Here is a 24,611-nt window from a genome sequence, read left to right as displayed (position 1 = left end):
GGGTACATTTGTAAATTGCATTTACAGATGTATACTTCAACTAAAGCTAGAAAATCATATAGGCACACTATGGGCTATTGCTTTTGAAGAAGAAGCCACCTACCTCCTTGTAATTTCTACAGTGCATTTATATATGCTACAATTCAACCGAGAAGCAAAGATCAATGTTGAGGCTATAATTAAGCAAGCTTTATTCAAGAAATTTATCTTCACTATCTCATTTGCAAATGATTCAACTGGTGTTCAAGGTTGAATTAAAATAAAAATCACCAAAGTTGAGAAGATAGATTTTGTTGCAGAGAAAAACTCCTTGTTGGCCAAAATCAATGATATGCACAATAATAGTACCTAGATCAAGCTTCATTGCTTATGATATGTACAAAAAATTTCAAAAAATAGCTATATATTAAATTTTTATATTTTTTTTTATAATGTGTCAAGAAAATGTCACATTTATTTATATTACAATTTAAGTTGATTTCATGAAAATAATTTGTCTACTACCTTTCCTCAAATTGTTTTTTTTACTACATGATGGATATAATTAACACTTTATTTTTTCATTTAGATTAATGATTTGTAATTCTACATATTAGTTTTTTTCTTACCATTGATAATGACACTTACAATTTCATTTGCAGATGATGAACTGCACCCCTCAAAATTCTCAAACTAGATCCTCCAAAATTGAAAAACAAAAGTTGCAAACTCGTAAAAGAAGTCAAGACTACTATGCTTGCCATAAAATAGAAATAAGTATTTGTCGTCATATGAAACGCAAAGAAAAAATGACAACAAACCATCCCAAACCACAACCAAACAATGACTTCATAATAGCCTCGACAAGATTTCGCAATAGAATAGATGCATTATCAGACTTGCAAACATGCACGATATGTTGTGAATGCTACCCTCGAATACATACAAATGCAACAAACAATGGTCCAATTTGTACTAGATGTTTTCATGAGAAAGGTATACATAGATTCTCGACATCTAATAATTTAGACCCAGGCAAACAACCAGACGAGTTAAAAAATCTAACCCAAGTCGAAGAGATGCTCATAGCACGGGTAAGTCCAATAGTTCAAGTAAGTCATGCTCATGGAGGACAATACAAATATAGTGGGCATGCAATTAGTTTCCCACAAGATATCGAAACAATAGTAAAATATCTCTCACATAGAATTACAAACTTAGATGTCCTTATAGTTCGTAGATTGTGTGCACAAGGGGACCATTATGATTGCTATGTAAGTAGAGCACGTGTGTGGGCTGCACTACAATATAAGATCAAATATGACCCATACTACAAAGATGTTCAAATAGATGTTGACTCTCTAGCACAACTACTGGATACAAATATAGGCATTTCAAACCTGCTTCATACCATTGGTTTTGAACATGAACAAATTGAAGCAACAAACACTAAATATATGGCTATTGGGGATCAACATGAAAATTAAATAACTTACTAAACATCATTTATGGCTAAATTACCAAATAGTCATCCTGAACTAGAAATCATCAAAGATACCTTGCAAATTACATATGAACATGACAGCCTTATTCACTGGCCACAACTTGACCATTCACCAATAAATGAATACAATACTAAGGCCCTTCTAGACATGGTTTTTCCCACACTCTTCCCAAATGGTATTGCATTGAAATTGCAACCATGCTATAGAGAAGTTCAGATGCATGAATATGTGTTGCACTTGATGAGGTTTCATGATAATAGATTTGGATGCCATCCAAGATTTCAATATTTTGTATTCAATCTAATGATGAGACATCGCAACCAAGGACTTTCCTCCATTTTTGTCAAACAAAATGTAGAGGATTCCATACTAAACACCATCGATAGTCTTCACCTAAACTTACAACAAATGCCCAATACTTAGCTAGCCGAAGAATTGATACATTTTGGTTCTTCCTTAAGAGGGACCCGCTCTTATTGAAACAAGTGTCGTGGTGAGTTGTCAAATATGATCAGCCAAATAGGATCCCCTACTCTCTTCTTCACATTAAGTTCTGCAGATACAAAATGGCCAGATTTACAACAATTATTTGTGAATGGTGTGTCGACCAAACTGCAAATTAACAAAGATTGCACAAACAACACTATCAATAACCCTCATACAACATCCCTATATTTTCATCAACGGTTCACAATCTTTCGTGAAGAAGTAATAGAGAAACTCCTGTGTGCAAAAAATTATTGGTATAGATATGAATGGCAACATCGAGGATCTGCACATATACATGGATTCATTTGGCTTGACAGTGCACCAAACATGGACAAACTCGACTGGGACAACCCTGTTGTTGTAGAAATAGCTAAGTCATTCTTTGACAAATATGTTAGTGCGTCCAATCCTCATGCATCATTAGATAAAAACAACACAAGGCACTGATCTTCAGAAGAAGATCCTTGTTTGCTAAATACAAGTGAGATCTTCTCTATAAATACACTTGTTGACTATGAAGACTTGATCAACCATGTTCAAAGGCACACAAAATGTACTAAGGCAACATGCCTACGAAAGCGAGGTCACCTTATAGAGTGTTGTTACAAAGCTCCTTGGACCGAATGTGATAGCTCTTCCCTATCATGCGATGAATCAGGAAAAAAAACATATACCCCTGCACGAAATGATGATAGATTGAATATACATTTCTCATAAATGATTTCAATATGGAGAGCTAATATGGATTGCCAACTAGTTGTATCAAAATCACTTGTTCTTAAAAATATTGCAAAATATGCATCCAAGGCAGAAAGAAAATCAGAGTCTTGTATTGATGTGTTAACACGAATTTGTAAAAAACAAGCAATTGAGGACCAAGCAATAGTAGCATATTGCAAATTTATAGTTGAAATCATTGCAAATCGTGATATAAGTGCACAAGAGACATGACATATGCTTCAAAAACTATCGCTTGTTGTTTGCAATCACTCATTTATGACACTAAATGTTAGAAGAAAACTATTCCATCGAATCAAAAGAAACCAAAATGAAATTGCATTACAATTGAACTATCTACACTCCTACATACAATGCCCTCTTGAGATGGAAACAACAACATTGATTGATTCTGCTAGATCATTTACATTTTCTGCCACTTGCAAAGGATGCAAATGGAAAAAAAGGAAAGAAAATGCAATTGTTAATGTCTTTCCTCGATTCTATGCTATTCCAAATGAGGATTTTGAACAGCTTGAAACATTTTGTTGGAGTGACCTACTTCTATACAAGCATTTTCGTAACATTTCAGTGGAAATAAGTCTCACCAAAAATGACATTGTTACAAATTGGAAGCAAATGAATGTAAATAAACATTTTGTGTGGCATGTCGATCGCATAGTTGATATAGAGGAAAACCATGAACATGATGAGGACACTGATAATGAGATAAATCTAGAAACCACTGTACATATGAATGAATGGGATTTGCTATCACAAATGGGGATTCGTACTACTGGAAATCAAAATATCATCGAAATGCTTGGTAGACGTGACTTTGACAATATGAATAAATGGAATGAATGTTCTATTCCCCCACATTTACATGACACTGCTGAACATTTCATAAGCATAAACAGGATGTATGATCAAGATGAAGAAACCACGTTACAATTCAATGAAGAAACAAGAACTTGCACTTACCATTATTCAAGAACATTATAATGAAATATCCTTCAACCAACCCTTGCATGTGATCATACAAGGAACAACAGGGATAGGCAAATCCTACCTAATACATTGTATTAGACATGCACTTTTGAGTTTAGCATCAAAACATTATAACCCGCTCCTTGTTGTTGCTCCTATAGGAATTGCCACATTCAACATACATGCCTCAACTATACATTTTGCCCTTAAGGTTCCAATAAAAGAAATGCAACCACTAAGGGGCCAATCACTATTAATATTTCAAGAAGAAATGAGACACATAAAATACCTCCTTATTGATGAGATGAGCTTCATAGGACCAAAGCTACTATTGAAAATAGATAACAGACTGTGTGAAGCTTTCCCCCACCAACAAAACTTGTGCTTTGGTGGGACATCAATCATACTTGTTGGTGACCTAGCACAACTACCACCTGTTATGGACAAGCCTATATATGCATCACACTCGAATGCCAAGTTTTTATGGGAGCAATTCACTACAATTGTGACACTTCAAACAATATTTTGTCAACAGGGTGATTCTCAAGATCAAATTGACTTCCGTCGAATATTACAAAACATGTGTGATGCCCAACCAGCTGAACGAGATTGGGAATTACTAATGAACCGCACAAACAAATTACTATGTATTGATGAAGATAAAAAAATTGACAAAGAAATACACCTATACTCCACTAATGATTTAGTTACAATGCATAACAAAAAAATGGTTAAACTACTAAATCTTCCTATTGCACTTAGTGTTGCAATCAAAACGCACATAAAACCAAATGTTGATAATGATGCTAACCAACTTCCCCATGAACTCCTGCTATGTAGAGGCCAACAAACAATGTTAACAACAAACCTAAGGATACAAGCAAGCCTTGTCAATGGATCACTTGGAGAGGTGCTAAATATTGTATACACGACTGGTTCTAAGCCACCAGATTTACCTTTGTGTGTAGTTGTATGGTTTGATAATTACAATGGCCCACCTTGGAACCAAGATGACCCGAAAAGTATACCTATAACACCAATATCCCTAGGTAATCATAGACAAATTCCACTATCCATGGCCTGGGCAATTACCATACATAAATCCCAAGGATTAACATTACCAAAAGCTATAATTGATATAGGTAAAACAGAGAGACAAGGGTTAACTTTTACAGTTGTATCAAGGGTTAAATCAATAAAGGACCTCTGTATAGAACCACCATTCTTTTTTGATCGATATTCAAGAATGAAGAATAATCCATACACAATTATCAGAAAAAAGGAGGAGTCTCGACTACAACAACTCTCATTGTAATGAGTAAAAGGTATGCAATTTCCCTTTTATATTCTATATCAAAAAAAAACAAAAAAAAAACCTATTACTTGCTATTCCAAAATTGCTACATCAAATGCTTAATGCTTCCTTTCTTTGCTTCGCAAACTTCCACATTTATATACTTTTAAACCATCTATATAAAACCATGCATGTATCCCTCCTAAAAAAACACTAACTACTTGTTTCACTATGCAGATCAAAATCAAAGAAAAAAAAACAAAGCTAACCTCAAACTCATTCATACCAAGGAAAAAAGTCATCTTCAGGATCCAAATGTATAAGATTGATAGTTTTTTTATGTCTCAACAAAAATTGTATATAAATACTTTGATTATTTATCTTTCAAAATAAACTATTTTGTGCACAAATCACATATCAAAATAACCATCTACAATTATAAGTTATTGTTTCCTATCGGCGTAACCTTGCACCTCCTTAGGGTGGAAGTGCTAGTTTATAGCCAATACAGATTTAGTCTGCGAATATACGTCACCACAAACTTGATACGTGGCCTACGTAGCACCGTCCGAAATTTATCTTGTACAACGATAACATGAGACCCTGGACAAGCTAGGTATCGAAGGCAATGGCCATTCTGATTGCCTTTCTACTATTTTCTCTGAGCCTGCTAATCAACATTATCGGTAGTAAACGCTGGAACAAGGGACCATACAAAGGTCCTACAGTATATCCTCTAGTGGGGATTACATTTGAGTTTCTCCGAAACCGAAACAGGTTTCTAGAATGGGCAACGGATGCCGTTTCCAGAACACCTTCCAAGACATTCATTGTCCGGCGCCCAGGAGTCGCAGGCTTTTACATTGCCAATCCTGCGAACGTAGAACACATTCTCAGCACCAAGTTTGTGAACTATCCCAAAGGAGAACGCTTCAGTTTTCTTCTCCATGATTTCCTCGGCAGCGGAATCTTCAATGTGGACGGAGAACTGTGGAGGATGCAGAGAAAAGTTGCCAGCTATGAATTCAACACCAAGTCGCTCAGAAGTTTTGTGGTTGAGACGGTGCAGTGGGAGATTCAGAACCGCCTCATGCCGCTCTTGTCCCGGGTAAGTAAAACATCTGCCACCATAGACATGCAAGATGTTTTACACAGGTTTGCATTTGATAATATATGCAAGGTTGCTTTTGGGGTGGATCCTGCCTGCCTCCACTCTTCTTTGCCTCGCTCGCCCTTTGCAGAAGCTTTCGACGATGCGACCCACATCAGTTCTGGACGCTTCTTTTACATTTTCCCCTACTTGTGGAGAATCAAGCGGTTTCTGAACGTGGGTTCTGAAAGGAAGCTAAGGAAAGCCATTGGCGTGGTGGATGAATTCGCCATGGATATAATTCGTTCAAGAAGGAAGGAGATGGGCAAGAAGAAGAAAGAGGATCTTCTCTCCAGATTCATGGAGGCTGTTGTGGGTAATCCAGAGCTTGAGAAACCTTTTGATGAGATGGAAATAAGGTCTTTGCTAGAGAAATCGGAGCTGTTTTTAAGAGACATGGTGGTGAGTTTTATAATGGCAGGGAGAGACACGACTTCGACGGCGTTAACATGGTTTTTCTGGTTACTCTCTTCTCGTCCCTGCGTAGAAGACACCATCCGCTCTGAGATTTTGCAGCTCTTGGCAGCCAGAAATGGCCGGGCGGAGGAAGGAGAATCGAAATGGGTTGTATTTAGCTTTGAGGAATTGAAGGAGATGCATTATTTGCATGCGGCTCTGTGTGAATCTCTGAGGCTTTGCCCACCTGTACCTCTTGATACCAAACTCGCTGCAGCTGATGATGTGCTGCCCGACGGTAATGTTGTGCGGAAGGGCTGGTTTGTGAGCTATAGTATTTATTCAATGGGCAGGATGGAAAGCATCTGGGGCAGCGACTGTCTGGAGTTCAAGCCGAAGAGATGGCTGAAAAATGGGAAATTTGTTGCAGAGGATCCATACAAGTTTCCAGTGTTTCAAGCCGGGCCTCGGATTTGTCTTGGGAAGGAAATGAGCTTCATTCAGATGAAGTCGGTTGTGGCTTCCGTTCTACACAGGTATAGTGTGAAAGCAGAGACAGAGTATAGTCCAAAGTATTCTCTTTCCATCACCTTGCGTATGAAAGGTGGGCTCCCAGTAATGATAATACGTCTCTGAGTCACTTGCCTAAAGTTAATTAGTCTTATCACTGGCTAAGAGTCTATACAACAATATGCTGATTTAGTGTGAAAGCAGAGGCAGAGTATAGTCCAAAGTATGCTCTGTCCATCACCTTGCGTATGAAAGGAGGACTCCCAGTAATGATAAGATGTCACTTGCCTAACGTTTATTTGTCTTTATCACTGGCGAAGAGGCTGTATTATTAGTTCCTGCCAGGCAGAAATAGGGGAGAGGGACTACTTCATGCTACTTTCCTTGATGTGTAGCTGTTACAATGAAACAGACCTTTTTACATATAGTTGTTATGTGAGCTAACTTCTTCAATATATGGTAATTCTTTTTCCTTGATTTGTCAATCATTATATAGAATTTAAAAAATTGTTTTGAGGTTTTTTATTTAATAAATTTTTAAAATATTATTATTTTTTAATAAACATTTCAAAAGTATATTCAGACTTACACATGAGCACAGCAGAGGTGTGAACAGTAAAAATATTATACAAATACTATTTAAAACCCAAATAGACTAGCCAAGTTTATATTTGTGAGAGAAAGTGCAAATTTTATAAAACGTGTTGATTGCTTGCATTCAACCACAATAAATTTACCCATTGCAATATTGTCATAAGGAATTCACAAATGAAAAGGTTCAAGTAGTTCATCTATCAAAATAGAGTTAAAAGAGATCAAAAAATAGTTAACATCTCAACTACAAATAAAAGTGAAATGACAAATCAGAAATTTGACTGTTTACTTGTGAACTACCATAATTATAACTTTTTAGTAATGTTGTTTTTAATGTGAGGAACATACTAGTATTTCTTATATCATAGGATAGTTGGGGACCCCTGGGCACCCTACCATCACCTAGTAAGAAAAAACATCCTTAGATGTCCCCAAACAGTCGCCAAATTCACAAGCTATAATAATAACAATGACAATTGTGTACATCTTTATTTCCCTTTAAGGAAAAATACAAATTTTATTAAACAGGGTATTTGCTTACATTCAACCACAATATTATAATATTGTCAAAAGGGATTCATAAGTAAAAACTTTAAGTAATTCAACTATCAATAAGAGGCATATAATGTACTTAAATAAAATCTAGGGAACTAAATTTGATGACTAAATTAGGAATACAAAATGAAACTTGCTAGAAAAGAAATCGTAAACAAATACCTTCTCAAGGCATAGCCCATAAACACACATACAAGTGAAAGATCAATCAAACGCATGATCATTTGCTTGTGAACTACCACAATTATAACCTTTAACCATATTAAACTCAAAAAAACATGTGTTATGTAAAACCCAATGTTGGGCAATGAAAACTTATAAAAAATTGCATTTTAATACTACAATTGAAATCTTGGAATTTCATAAATCAAAGGGCACTTGAACACCTCATCACCACCTAGCAAGCTTAGACATCCTCAAATGTTCTCACACTACACCCAAACCCACAAGGTGCAATAACGACAACTGTGTAATTCTATTTTTTAATGGAAAAGTATTTTATCAGTTGCCATGAAACATGAGATAAGGAAATATAACCTAATGACGGTCATAGTATGTAATCATCAAGCAAGAGAGACTTTTTATATATGCTAACTTGCGGGCATGATTTAAAGAGATTTTAGGCTAACAATATTCCTAGAAAACCTAGGGAGCCAAGAACCTTAGAGATAAACCAAACCTCATACCTCAATATGCTCTCTTAAAAGAATCTCTAAAAACACCAACAAAACCAAATAGTCAATTGATATCATTTACAAATTAGAGCTAAGCAACAAATTGAGGAGTATTTTAAGGAGGAAAGGCACATGGGTATTAACATTGTTAGGTTCAGTGTCTTCCTACTTCAAGATGCTAATGATATTTCTCTCCCTGTAAGACTCTTAACAACTTCTAAAAGAATCTCAAATTTCCCAAAGAATTTTGTCAACATTGAAAATTATGAAGTTGTTGCTAATGTTGACAAGATAAAAACAACAATTATTAAATGCAAACTAATTCGTGCCCTCAAATTTTGTATGATAACAATATCTTAAACAAGCAACACTCATATAAATACTTAGGATTGACTTCTACTGTTATTTAAACCAGAATTGAAGTAATGAAAAACAAAATCATTGCTAGTTGTGAAAGTTTTTTTTTCAAAAATATATGTAGAAATATTGAAGCTTTAAGGCAATTAAAAAGTCCTTTCAGAACTGTAATGGTGGTGAAAGAGGGTGATGAAGAAATCAAGAGGAAAGCTTTTCTCTCCTCAAGAGAAGGAGTGAAAGTTTCACAAAAGATTCTCCTTAACCTTTTCACGCACATTACATTAAAAGAGGGGGGAGAATTCACTAGATCCAATCTCAATGCCTAGGAAGAGATTGAATGCTAAGTGAATTGACAATGGATTTGGAAAGCAAAAGTATCCCTCTTTTAGAATGTAGAAGGTTGAATTATGTGATTTAAGACTAAGTGTAAAAGAGACAAAGAAATGAGTATAACTTGAGATAGGAATGTGGGATGAAGTTGTGCACCTAGAATCGGAAGTAAAATGTCGAGATGAAGCTCCCCTACAAATTTGAAAGTGCACATGGTCCTTCGAAAAATCCGTGCACCGAAAAGGGTTTTTCTACCTCTGAGAATGAAGTCAAAATCTACAAATACAGTTGTGCACCTGCAACCTACACACATAAAAGAGAGGAAAAGGGGTTGGGATTGGGGGTTTTCTTTCAAGTCAAACCCCAGTTTTGGAATTAACCAAATGATATAAAGTAGTACTTGCAAGTAACTGTAAATGAAAGATTGAAATAGAATTCACCTCAAGGGAGGATGCAATTGAAATGTAGATAGAGTTGTTTGTGTGGAATTGAATGATGAAAGATATCTCCTCTTCAATGGTTGAATCCTTGACTTGAATGCAACACCTAGCCTTGAAAGGAGACTTGAAAATGCTCAATGCTTGAAAGGAATACTTGAATGCTTGAAAGCTTGATTTTGCTTAGGATTGCAATTTCCACGTCATGTATGCTTATTGAACTTATCTCATTGTCGCTTATACAAATGGGAGAGAGGAATGCATCTTATATATCCACCAATTAGGGTTAATTGACTGATTTTTTCATCATAGGCCGACATAGGGAAACTTTTCCCACTTCAAAATTGCAAAGCTCAATGCAAGATGATTGCAGAGGGGGCCCAAAATAGGGCAAGGACAAGGGCGCCACGCCCCTGTCTTGCCCTTATCTAGGACAAAAAGCAGCAAAGGAGAGTGCAGGGTGTGAGGAAATACAATTTTCGGGCAATGTGAGCATGTTTCGGGTCTTCGATCGGGCTTAGGGATTCGTTTCACCAATGTGGAGACCCAAATGTGGTTGAAAATTGCAAGGTCGCAATTTTATGATGCTACAAGAACTTTACTTCTAATTATTTGATATTGATGTGACATCTGTATTTGTAGAACCTTCCATCAAAACTAAACAAACCCATAACTCTTCTAAAACCTACAATTTCAAGATAAATGTGATTCATCACCATATTATTTTGCTTATAGCTGGATGTAAGTCTATGGAGTTTAAAATCATAAACAAAAATTTAGAATTTAATAAAAACACTATTTGAATCACAACAAACTCTTTGTTATTGCTTATAACACATAAAACCATAATTTGAACTAGGGAGTAAAACTTGTATTAAACTTTTAAAAAATTGGAACATCAACCTGATGTTGTACATAATGTCAAAACTCACATCACTAAGAAGCTTACAAGAAAAAACTACATCAATAATATAGCTTGTTGACAAGTTAATCACAATTCAACAAATGAAAGTGTAGAAGTTGGTCATTGGACTAACCAAAAATCTCCTTGGGGTGAGCAAAATTGTCATATAGGTAACATACCTTAATGAACTATTGCACTGATGAGAGTTTTGATTTCATGCATGATATTAGATAAAGCAACATTCTTGACAGATTGAATGACTTGAGAGAGACAAGAAGGAAGGCAATTACACCACCACCACCAATGATGAATTGTGCTCAAAATAAAACACAAGGTATCTTTTGAATGATATACTCATTTATCCTAAAGATCATCATATGAGAATAGGGAATAAAGTAACTATTAAAGTGGTGGTAGTATTTCAAGAATAAAGAATGGGAGATTTGAAACACATAAGAATTGCATATGGTTAAAATACGATGCAAATGCTAATAAAGACTACAGGCAAGAAATTGGAAAAAAGAGAGCGTGAGTCAAACCAAGTACTTTTAAATGGATATAAGTTGCAACATGGCTACTACCAAGCTACAAGTTTAAGTAATAGTTACTATTTGCATGGCGAGAATTCATATCCCCTACAAACTTATACTAAAGACTACAATTATATGAGAAACAATATCTTGCAACAGTTGACATCATTGAAGTACTTCATGTAAACAAGGGTTAGTTGCTTTGTACAACCACGAGTCTTCCAAAATTTCTTCAGTTGATCTAATTCACTCAAGCAGACAAGAACACAAACTGTAGAATATCAGGACAAATATTGAGCTATGTCATCATTTATAATTTATAAGGCTTATCTCAAATATGTTGTTTTAGTACATATAATCCACTAAGACAGGGAAAAGAACACAACTTTCTGATGACTTAACAAAGGGAAGTAAGTCTTTTCATCATTATTGGTGTAATCTAAAAGTTGTCAACTCCAAAAGTATGATTTATGCCATATCCAAGGCTTAAAAAGACAGAAATTTACAAGTACCAAGAAACTAAACATGGTTTTTTTGAGTGTAAGGTGCTAATAAATAATAGGATTATCAAGAAAATTATTTCAAACTTCTTTAGAAAGAGAAATCCATCATAGTGGATATAAAAACATTATTTTCAAATAATTATACAAGCAAGATCGTAATTGATACTAATTTAACAAGACAAAGTAAGTGGGCATTATTGGGTAAGAGCAAGAAGTTGAGTCCACTTACAGTTGAAGTCTTACACTTAGTCATTTTTTTGTAAATTGCATAGCACAATGAGATCTCAATCAAAACAAATCAGGATCTCGAGTTGAAAAATGAAACGGGATCCTATTTCAAGTTAATTGGGATCCTGTTTCAAATAAGTATAATTTTTTTTGAAAAAATAGGATCTGGTTCATTTTCACTATCAAAACGAATCGTATTCCCAATTTAGAGAGCTTATTCAGTTGCCTAGCAAACCCTTCAGGTAGGTTTTTTACCTTCACTCCACCACCTCATCAACTTCAATTAGTTGGGCATCACAAAATTCCTCCCACCATTCATCGTTGGCTGCATCACTGAACATACACCCCAAATTCGAGAGCATGTCCACCTCCTGATTACCCCCCCTACGTACATGAAAAATTTTGAAGTCATGAAAATTATTCAATTTTGAATCAATAATATTAATAAGCTTATTCAATTTCTAGTTTTGAGTTGCACCTCTCAAAATTGCATCAATCACGATCTAAGAGTCTTCTTCCAAATAAAGTTTGGAAACTGATAATCTTCCACCCAATTTGATAGCAAGAATCGTATCCTGAGCTTTTGCTTCATTGTTCGTCCCACATTTATTTTTTTCACTCTAATTGCAAGATGTTTCCAAATTCATCTCTAGCAATACAACATGCCCCCAAGAGCCCTGGATTACCTATTGAGGCTCCGTCAAAATTCATTTTAACCCCACCTATCTCTTGTTTCTCCCATAAAATATTTTTCTTTTTCTTCTACTAGGATCAACCCGAACTGCCCATTAATAGACCAAAACACATACATATTTTTCTCTCATAAAAGAATGCACATATTTTTAATTCAACTAACACATACATGTTTTGGCTTGTACTTAGTCTTGGATGTCAAGCCTTAGGCTTGGGAGCTTCATTTCCCTCATTTTGACATGATTTTTTTCCATTGTTGTTTCTCAAATTGCTCGTGTACACATTAAAATATTAGGTCTTAGTAAAACTACACCTTAATTTCACGTGTCTTCTGAACTCTCTAAACATATAATTTATTTATATTTGATCAACATTAACATATTTATTTTTAATTTCTTTTACCAATGTTCTAATAGGTTTTTATTAAAAAAAACTAGCAAAACAAAGGTGTTAACCCTTTACAAAGACGAGACAAAAAGGCTAAAAACAACTAGTCTAGAATAGACCTCTGACAACAAAGGCCAAACAACCTATTTACAACACACTAGCAGATCAGCTAGTAACTCACCTCAAGGGTGGGTAGAAGTTTCACCTGCGCCTCGGGGAAGAGTTTGGGAGGAAGAGGAAGAACAATTTGTCCTTCATCGACAAATGACAATCCATGCAACACTATCATTTGGAACACGAACACAAGGGAGAGTAAGAGGAGTCCCCTTAGTGGGACTACCAACACCAGGAGTAGGATGTTGACCAAGTGAAGAATCCACCACTAAAGGATGGAGCATAACAGGAGCAATAGGCAAAGAAGGGTCCACGGGTCTAGACGGGAGCACACCAATAGCACAAGGCAGAGGATGCACGAGGCCTAAGGAGGCCACATCAATAGAAGGAGGTACAACATCATCTTGTGATGAATCATCACCATCTTGTGGTGAGTCATCAAAGGAAGAATCATAAGCTAGAACAATTAGGTGATCATCATGAAAGTCCTTCCACCAATTGGCAATGCCTCTGTAGTGCGAGAGAGAACAATTTGTGGCCAAGTGGTCAATAGAGAAGCAACGATGACAACAGAAGAGGAGGCCTTCATAATCTAGCAACTAAGTCCATGGCCTATCCCCAACTATGAAAACCACATCCCTTGGAAGAGGTTTGGAGATGTCAATATCAGTCCAAATGTGTGCGAATGTAGAAAGATCCATTAAGGAAGTGGTATCATCAACCTTCAAGAAGCAACTAGTAGAGATGTCAATGGCCTCAAAACACTTGAGAATTTTCCCAAAAATGAAGGGGAAGGTTGAGAACATGATCCCACATTGGACACACACTGAGTGGTTTGGTAAGAGGGTTGAAAGAGGTATTCCATGGTTTGGCCAAGAGAGAATGAACACCCCAAGCTCACAGCTTACCCAACACCAAATCACAGTCAGCAGAAGAAACAAAAGAAGCAACAAAAAAGCCTTTAGCACAAGGGAAAAGCTCAATGTTACCGTCAACTAGAGGTTTCAAATAATCAATCACCCAATGACGAAGCTCGAAGAGAGAAGGCCAAAACCCAACAAATCTACACACCAACCTACAACGTTGGTAGAAATCCACATTTTCCACCACCTTTTGGCCACAAACCACAATAGGGGAGGTCGTGGAACAAGTAAGAGGATGAGATTTCCCCTTGGGAGGAAGTGCAGCAACATAGGCAAAGCTCCATCCACCAACAGTAGAAGGCCTTGGAAGGAGGACCCCAAGACCATAGGGATAAACATCCTCACAAGTAGGAGATCCAGCAGCAGCACCAAAGGGCATAACCCCAACACAAAAGGCAAAGGTGAACCAAACAAAACCAAATCATCAGAAATCATTACAGGAGTCGTTAAGGGCACCAACCTAGCCGCAACACAAAAGAGTGCAACCCTAGCACGCATAGGGAAAGCCAGCCCATACCAAATTAGTGGTTTTTATAGGAGTAGTCATTATCATTTTCAAACCAAGCCGAGGGGTAGGAGTCAAGTTCAAAATGGACACTTGATGAGCAGGAGCCATTCGAGAGCCTTATCTAAGTTTTCATAGTTATTAGAGACATATGTGTACCATTTTTTTAATAACTTTAGACCTACTTGTCCAAATTTGAAATAAATTATATAATATTGTTATACAGTTCATTCTTCACACATACAAAAAAATATATATATTTTCAATTATTTTTGAGCAATTATGTGATATGATTTTCAAGATGCATCTACTTTGAAAAATGATAACAAAAATAGTCAACAAAAAATTACCAAAAAATATATATATAACTTCTAGTGCTCACTCTTAACTATATTCCCACCAATGCGTTTTACAAAATTTTAAATGCAACTAAAAAATTTGGAGGGCACACATTATGGCACAAAACAACACAAGAACAACACAGCAGTACCTTGGGAAAACCTCCCTCCTAGAGGAAAAACCCAGCAACAAGATTCAGCTTTGATTATGTTAATATCAAAAGATGTTCAAGTACAAATTCCCCACCTAGGGCATAAACAAACTAACTTATCTGAATCTTGGATTTGGATCAGAACATGACTGAACCTTAATGACATATAGGGCAGATCTTCAACAAACTTGAAGCACAATAGTCTGAAAATACTTCGCTCTATAAATTTGCCCTCCTTAAATGAATTTGCTCAGCAAGTTGACTCAATATAGCTCAAACTGTGATTGCAAACCTTCCATCATGATCATTGACCTTCAGACTGTGTTCGTTGATCTCCAAAATGTGTTCACTGACTTCTTGAAGAATCGTTGATAGTTTAGTAGGAAATTCTTTGTTATTTTTGTAGACATACATCGCTTGTGTTAGGTGATTGTTTGTCTTCAAATCACCTTGTAGATATAGGTTACACATGCCTTCAATAACCCTAAGTCGGCTTGCATATATTATACCAAGAGTTTTACACGTTATAATTATATAGGTCAAGGTCTAATTACAAGCTACATATATGATAGGTCTTTCCCCATAACAATTACCCCCAAAGAGGGCCTGCCCTATTATTATAAGTTAAAATGGGGCCCAGCGCAATTACATGAATAACTTAAACAAGAATCTGATTCTAGCTACATATTTCAACACTCCCTCTTAGCTAGAGAGGATTCCATGAATAATTGAGTCACATCATGACCATGCTCCATCATGCACTTCTACAGAGGATGGATCCAAAAACATTCATTATGCACACCTGCAAGAAATGAAAACACAAATATATATATAAATACACATCATGAACTTCTTTCATGATATCCATCATGTACATCCGCAAAGGATGGATCTGAGATACAACCAAAGATATCCATCATACACATCCATAGATGATGGATTCAAAGAATATAGTCATGGATTCCTTCCATGATATCCATCATGCACACCTGCAGAGGATAGACCCACCTTGCACTCCGCAGAGGGTGGAAGAGGTATTATACCTCAAAGAAACTACCACCTTGCACTCCATAGAGGGTGGTCCCACCTTGCACTTCGCAAAGGGTGGATGATACACACAATGTATCATAGGAGCTGAAAACTCCCTCTTAGCCAAAGTATATTCCAAAGAAACAAGGAACACATGTTAGTTCTATCATAAAACATAGAATCATGATCAAGAACAACTTTGTAATAATCATATAACAATTATAAATTCAGAATTCATTTGAATTCAAATGTTTAGCCACTCTCTCAAATCCAACACTAGAGATGTAAATCATATTTCAACATCAATGGTTAGAAAAACAACAATATGTTTAAGCTTTACTAAATATAATGCATTCACTAAGGATTATGGGGAATATGTAACTCCCTCTTAATCCCTATCTAAGTGATAAATTCACAAAACTTGTTGATTTACTCTTACTTACGAAATGGACCCATAACATAGTTTACAAAAATCTATCAACTATATCCTTAATTGAAAGTGAGAGTTGAAAGCTTGTATAGGCTTTCATATCTAATCCTGATGGCACGAGCTGATTTGAGATTGGACTCTTTAGGCCATGCAAGAACTCTTCCTTCAAAAAATACAACATGATAACCTTTATCTTCTAGAGCAGATATAGAGATTAGATTCCTTTTTATTCCAAGTACAAACAAAACATTACTAAGATGAAAGGAAATACCAGAATCTAATGTTAACGAAGTAGAGCCAAGACCTTTTACTGCATAGCAAACATTATCACCAATAGTCACATGAAGGTTGGACTCCTTCTCCACCAAATCTAAGAGATGTTTCTGATAGCCTGTGATGTGTCTAGATGCACCATTGTCAATCAGTCACGTGTTACTATCTAACTAAAGATTGCTTGACAAGGCTGAGACAAAGAGGAAATCTTCATTATTCTGTTGTTCTGAGACTTCATTTAGGTTTGCTTCTCCTTGCTCGAGCGGAGATTGACAGACCTTTGCAAAGTGACCAAACTTGTTACATCGGAAACATCGAATGTGAGACAAGTCCCTTGGCTTCTTCCTTGAATCAGGAGCAGGGGGTCTGAAATCTCTATTTCACTTGAAGTTATTCTTCTTCCAATGGCCACCTTCCTCCTTCGCTGTGAGGACATGATGAACATTGTCATGAGGGCTTCTGATTTTTCCTTTAGCAGTCAAGTGCGATTCTTCTTGAATGCAATATCCCCTCAATCGATCAAATTGAGGAAGCTCGGCTCTTGCACTGATTCCTTGAACAAAAGGTTCCCATGATGGAGGAAGACCATTTAGAGCCATCATAGTTAGGTCACTATCTTCAACAGTCTTCCCAACAGCTACGGGTTATTCCTTCTCTAATTTGATGTGATTAAGATGATTGGTGTTGAACATTTCTTTTGCAGTCTTCATTTTGGAGATGCTTATCACAATATCATCTTTGACAAAGTGCAGTCTTGGAGATGCTTATCACAATATCATCTTTGACAAAGTGCAGTCTTCATTTTGGAGATGCTTGTCACAATATGATCTTTGACGGAATCTATTATTATCCTTCGCACTTGGTAGTCCTTCTTCCAAGTTTCCTTTTCTTCTTCGCCACTAGGTTTAGTAGTTGGTTCCCACTTTTTGACCAACTTTGACACTTAGATGAACATTTTGAAAAAAACCTTCACTTTTCAACCTTTAACTTTTAAACCGTTAAGAATTTGAAGATGATGTAAACTAGTGATTTGTAACATCTTGTTTGTAGATTCTAAATATGTTTTTTTGAAAAAGTTTTGAATAAAATTACCAAAGGCAATCACCCTTGCTTTGATTATTTTAATATCAAAAGATGTTCAAGTACAAATTTCCCACCTAGGGCATAAACAAACTAACTTATCTGAATATTGGATTCGGATTAGAACATGACTGAACCTCAATCACATATAGGGCAGATCTTCAACAAACTTGAAGCACAATAGTCTGAAGTATAGTCTGAAAATACTTCGCTCTACAAATTTGCCCTCCTTAAATGAATTTTCGCTCTGATAGTTTAGTAGGAAATTCACTGTTTTTTTTTTGCAGACATACACCATCTTTTTAGTAATCAGATTTAGTTATGAGTTTTTTGGATCCTTTGACAGCATTGTATTGCAGGTTCCAAATCCTAATAAAATCTTAAGGTTTTGGGTCCCTTAAAGTAATGTGTACAAGGCACATTAAATTTTCTTTTATTAGGTTATTAAAATTGCATCAAACTAATAAATCATTTTACATAAAGAAACATGTCTAGATGAGTGTGTCTCCCATTCATTTTGTTGATAACTGGTAACACTAGAACAATTTCCCCAAATGGCGGGTGAAGATAAATTTATTTGGCACACATAAGCATTTCTTCTATCATGTGTCGCATCATCTGTCATTCTACAAAATAATTTGTGTTGCATTGTCTGTAATTATAGAAATGCATGCCTCACATAAGGTGCCGTTCAAATTATATGCCATTCGCTAAGTTTTCTAAACAATAGCCAATCAATCGAAACTTAAACTGTTTAAACAAGCAAAACACAAAGTGCCTTCAAATTATATGCCATTCGCTAAGTTTTCTAAATAATAGCCGATCAATAAAACTTAAAACTGTTTAAACATGCAAGAGCTGTATGTAATAAATAAGCTTATACAAATCCAAATAACATTCATTACAATACCCAATTATCTAAACATTAAATTGACGCTGTATGTTATAAGCTTATACAAATCCAAATAACATTCATTACAATACCCAATCAACTAAACTACCCAATTAGGCTAAAAACATCAATCACATTGGCACCTCTAATTAAACCGATTCAATGGCAAGTTATAAGCTCCAATATATAAACATCTTACAGCATTATCATAGATGGAGTTTAGGGATCTTAAGTTGAGGAGCCACCACTGAACCATTAATTTGCCCCAAGACTGCACATGTTCATCTTCTAGAATAAATGCATTAAAAATTAGCACTAACATACATTACAATTAAATTGTCTTTATTGGTGCTGTCAGCATCTTCCTATCTTTTATCAGGTGAACTACAAATTTGGCAGAACGAATGGTCTTTTTTCATTTCTCATGTTTCTAAGACAATGCATGATTTAGAATCTTCTCTTGAAATAGTGGAGAATCTATATAGTTAAAAACTTGACAATTCCGTTGTGAGGCTCTCCTCTTAAACTAATGGAGACTTCTGTAGTTTAAAATTTGAGAGTTCTGTCATAGTGCTCTTTTTACATTTGTATATTTTTTTTATTTATCAAGATGCATGACTTAAAACCTAGGATGTGCTCTTTTTTAAGCATTTGTATATTTCTTTTAGTTAACACAATAGAACAGGGGAGGTGCTCTGTTTTAACCATCAGTATATTTCTTTTAATTAACACAATAGAACAGGGTAAGTGCTCTTTTTTAATCATTTATATAATTTATTTAGCTAACACAATTGAACAGGGGAGATGCTATGCTTTTATAAATGTAAATATAAAATAATACTTCAAACTCATTAATCAAGAATGACTAGAATTAATTACTTCCCACAAGCTTCCAACTCTTCTATAAGACAGGTTTTCCATTATTTGCAGCCTACTTCCTAAACGACCTAAAACATTTTACATCAAACACTGACTATATCAACAAAGAACCCTGCAGCTCAACTTTCATCAAATTAGTTTAACAGAATATTATTAAACAAAAAGTTTTATTAAGGCAAGAATAAGATACAAATTCTGGAGCCATCTTATAAGTACCCACTCCAAAAGCTTTTTCCAACCTCTTTAAAACTTGTTCACTTACTCTGATAACAAAGTGTTCAACATGCTCTTTGAAAAGACATGTTTTCTATCTATTGAAAATGTTACTAAAACAAAGAAAATCTCCAGAAAGTAATGTTGTCAGCAAACAAAAACATGCAATATCAAAGGAGAGATCTTTCAGAGCTGTTATTATAGATGTGTTCAAATATCAAAACCTTCTGGTGTAACATAGAATATTAGAGAAAAAATCCTTCAAAGCTGTTCTTATAGATAGTCAAAAAACCAAATTACAAAATATCACTCGAATTGACAATTGCACGGCCTACACCATTTCAATTTAACTTAAAAATTGTCCCCCAACGTGAATTTAGAGCAAAAAACACTCTTGAATAAATTAAAATGGTGACTTTACATAATCATTACCATTCAAGCTTTCTTCACTCAAAAGGTACCCCCTTTGATGTGAGTTTGACTTAAAAAAATAACACTTCGATTAAATTGACATTCCGAACCTACAACTAAACTCGACTAGGCACACAGAAGACAACAGTCACAATGAAATAATGGACAAAGATAACCCATCGATATACTTCACAAAAGCAATCTCTACCAACATAAAACACTTCAAATAAGAAGTCTGATAGAGAGTATCAAAAAAAGGAGACTTTACAAATCAACCACCGTGTCTTTCTTGAGTTTTTCATTTCAAATCGGTGCTTGACATATATAAACTCATCAAATATCGGAACTACTAAACTAATTTGTAACAGTACCATAGGGACTTAAGTCGGATAAAGACTTATAATTGCACATCCCTAATATAGAAGTCAACAAGATCGGTACCCACTACCTTATGCATTTCATCGCCCTTACGTTAAAATAAACGGTATGCAGCAACTAATAAATGTATTTATCAAAGGTGTCAACAAGCTAGAGGTATTAATCCACACAAACAATGTGTCTCAGATTGATCATTGAACATCAAAAAGCACAGAAAAGAAAAAAATGCTTGAAATGGTCGAGGATGAAAGATCATGACAACTGATGGGTGTGTAAGGTCACAGACATCCAAGGAAGAACTGAACAGCACAAGCTCTCAAGCCTATCATGGTTGAAAGCTCCTAGGCGGCCACTACGAATGTTTTGAAAAACAAGCCTTGTTTTTCTCATCATCCACCTCATTTTTAACCTAATGTATTGTCAATAAATTCCGACCTATATTTGTAAATATCACAGCGAAAGGCTTAACATGAAACTTGGACTTCACAGATCACCGTTGCAATTTCTAACCGACAAAAAAATGCAACAAGGAAATATGAAAACAACCAAACCAAATGTAAAAAATGAATGAAACACCCAACAATTGAGTCACAGATAAATCACGAAATACCTTCAGTACAGATGATTATAACACAAGAAATCGCTCAATTTATTGAATTATTCAAGGAAAGGTCATTTTCACAACATTCTTCATACCTGATTTCAATAATTCCTTATATTAGAAAAATAAGTTTGTCAATCATGTATGGGAAATCGCGTTTCTATTTGACCATAAAAAAAAGGGGGCCAAACCAAAAGCAAAATACAATTTTCAGATAAACAAGAAGCCACCTAACTGTTAGGCTAAAGTGGAATGGTATATTTTAAGAATCAAAACTATAGATACAGAGAGTAAGTGTGGCGGCAAGATTGGACTTTAATGGCTACTTCACTTAATGTTATGTGCTGACCATAATGCATTTGGAAACCCGTAAGTTGTAACCAAAATTCTAACTACACACAGTTCATTTGTTGATTAAAGATTTTTGGTCTCATAACTGTATGGGAGAGGACAATATTTAAAAATGAACTTTTCAGGTTTCATGGCGTTTTAAGTGTTGCGGAATGGATGATAGCGTGAAGCTAACAAGTGATGTCGTTAAGTGCCATAAGTACCTGTTCATATCAGCAGAGCTTGTCTTAAACCTTACATGAAATAGGGAGGGTGCTCCTTTTTAACTATTTGTATAAAAAAATTAATTAGCACAATGGATCAGGTGAAATGCTATACTTTTACAAATTTATGCCTAAAATAATACTTCGAACTCATAAACTTAAGAATCACTAAAATAATTACTTCCCACAAGCTTTCAACCCTTTTATAAGATAGATTTTCCATACTTTGCAACTTATTCGCAAAATAGTCCAAAATACTAGAAATAACTCTTCAGCTCAACTTTCTACAAAGCTGCTCTGATAATAGGTATTTAACATCATCTTCATAGAAAAGACATCTTTTCTATTTATCGACAACATTACTGAACAAAGAAGCCGTAATATCAGAGAGGAACATTTCAATTTGACTGAAAATGTCGCTCAACGTGAGATTAGAGCCAATAACATCCTTGAACAAATTCAAAAGGTTACTCAGCAAAGGGGTAAGTCTCAACACATTACAAGATACAATTCTGGAGCCATCTTTAAAGTTACTACTCCAAAAGCCTTCTTCAATGGTACACTTGTTCTGATAACAAGTTTTCTACATCCTCTTCTTTGATAAAACATGTTTTCTATTTATTGACAACATTATTGAATAAAGAAACTCTCCAATAAATAATGCTGTCAACAAATAGAAACATGTAATATCACAGAAGAAATCTTTCAAAGCTGTTATCATAGATAGTGCTCAAATAGCAACACTTCAACTGTATATCTCCAAAGCTGCTCTGATAATAGGTATTTAACATCCTCTTCATTGATAAGACATGGTTTCTATTTATTGACAGCATTACTGAACAAAGAAACCGTAATATCAGAGAGGACCATTTCAATTTGACTGAAAATGTCCCTCAACGTGAGATTAGAGCCAATAACATCCTTGAACAAATTCAAAAGGTTACTCAGCAAAGGGGAAGTCTCAACACATTACCATTCAAGCTTTTAGAGTTTTTTTCACCTAAAAGGTACCCCTTGATACGAGTTTGACATTAAAAAGGAACATTTGGATTAAATTTAACACGCCTAACCTACAACTAAAGTACTCGACCAAGCACACAGGAGACGACATTTACAATAAAATAATGACCAAAGATGGCCTATCGGTAAGCTCCAAAAAAGAAAACTCTACCAACATGAAACACTTACAAATAAGGACCGTAGTGGGGAGTAACGAAAGAAAGCACCGTAGATAAACGCTTATAACTACACATCCCTAATATAGAAGGCACCAGGATCGGTGCCTAATGCATTTCATTGCCCTTACCTTAGTAGACACAAACCAATAAATATTTATTAAAGGTCTCAGCAAGCTAGAGGTATTAATCCGCACAGACAATGTCTCGGACAGTACGAATAATTTCTTCATCATCGACCATTAAGTGTTTATCATTAAACTAACATGGGATCATGCAACATAAACCCCAAAATAAAAACCATCAAAAGCTATAGCAAGTACCGTAACGAAAAACAAGGAAAAAATGAAATGGTTTTGAAGATGAAAAATGTTTTGAGGTCTCAGACATCCAAGGAAGAATTGAACAGCACAAGCTCTCAAGCCCGGCAAAGGCGAAAGCTCTTAGGCGGCCACTGCGAATGTTTTGAGAAACAAGCCTTTCCTTTCTCATCATCGACCTCATTTTTACCCTAATATATTGTCAATAAATCTCGATCTATATTTGTAAACATTACTAAGCCAAAGGCTCGTCATTAAATTTGAACATTACAGATCACCGTTGCAATTTCGAACCGAGAAAAAAATAAGAGAAATATGAAAACAACCGAAACCAGATGTAAAAAATGATTGCACCAACAATCAAGGAATACCTTTGATACATGTGATTAAACGCGCAATAAATCGTTTCTCGTATTGAATCATTCAAGGAAAGGTGGATATATAGCCAGCTACAAATATTCACAGCTCACTTCTCCGTGTTATGAGAAAACCCTAACCGAACATCATGAGAATCCTCCGAACCCTAGCCCTTCCAAAAGAATTAGTAAATATTTGCTTGGCTCATATCTAACGGTTCAGATGTGTCCGTGTTTTTTCGTAAAGCTATCTTAGATGTGATAAGCCTTAATCTGAGTTCCCTTCGCTTTTCTTTTTATCTTTTTCTTTAACAGATGGAAGTAACCCGAATACATGGGTATAGACTATGTACCATGTCTTTAGGCCGTCCCGCTGAGTATAATTAAATGTGGGAATATATATTTTTATAGTATGTAATGTGGGAATATATATTTTTATAGTATGTAGAGTTTATATATATATTTTTAGTGCAACATGTAGTCGTTAAGCAAATTTATTTTTGTGGGGAGAAGAAATAAAGAAGTAGTTAAAGTGGAAGTGGGTTAAGGGAAATGGAGTAAATATGGAAATAAGAGAATAATATTAAATTATTGTGTAAACAATAGTATTTAATATTATTTAATTTTATTTAATTAAAAGAAAATGGAAGGGATGGGGTTTTTTCGTTTAATACATTTAATTGGAAGGGTCGAGGGCTTTTTTAAAAATAAAAATAAAATTATGTGTTGGTTTTTCTAGTTGATTTTTCAGATTTTCCTAAGAATT

The 24,611-nt window shown here is 35.3% G+C and overlaps 1 protein-coding gene, 1 long non-coding RNA gene and 2 other non-coding genes across 4 annotated transcripts; 1 reads left to right on the top strand and 3 right to left on the bottom strand.

Moving 5' to 3' along the window:
- Nucleotides 1-5,403: 5,403 nt before the first annotated feature.
- Nucleotides 5,404-7,502, top strand: LOC131076144 (cytochrome P450 94A2). Its single transcript, XM_058013207.2, has one exon. It carries the CDS (start codon nucleotides 5,603-5,605, stop codon nucleotides 7,154-7,156), a length of 1,554 nt encoding a protein of 517 aa, XP_057869190.2. The 5' UTR covers nucleotides 5,404-5,602; the 3' UTR covers nucleotides 7,157-7,502.
- A 13,613-nt stretch (nucleotides 7,503-21,115) lies between these two features.
- On the bottom strand, nucleotides 21,116-21,237 carry LOC131076170 (small nucleolar RNA SNORD14). The gene has a single exon (XR_009113328.2). It is a non-coding gene; the product is annotated as a small nucleolar RNA SNORD14 (small nucleolar RNA).
- Nucleotides 21,238-21,655: 418 nt separating this feature from the next.
- LOC131076143 (uncharacterized) lies at nucleotides 21,656-24,192 on the bottom strand. The gene is made up of 2 exons (XR_009113321.2): nucleotides 23,861-24,192; nucleotides 21,656-21,994 (listed from the first exon to the last, which is right to left on the bottom strand). It is a non-coding gene; the product is annotated as an uncharacterized LOC131076143 (long non-coding RNA).
- LOC131076168 (small nucleolar RNA SNORD14) lies at nucleotides 23,548-23,669 on the bottom strand. Its single transcript, XR_009113325.2, has one exon. It is a non-coding gene; the product is annotated as a small nucleolar RNA SNORD14 (small nucleolar RNA).
- Nucleotides 24,193-24,611: the final 419 nt, after the last annotated feature.

Source organism: Cryptomeria japonica, chromosome 10, assembly GCF_030272615.1.
Source record: "Cryptomeria japonica chromosome 10, Sugi_1.0, whole genome shotgun sequence".
NCBI lineage: Eukaryota > Viridiplantae > Streptophyta > Pinopsida > Cupressales > Cupressaceae > Cryptomeria > Cryptomeria japonica.
This window is presented reverse-complemented; position numbering and strand designations above follow the sequence as displayed.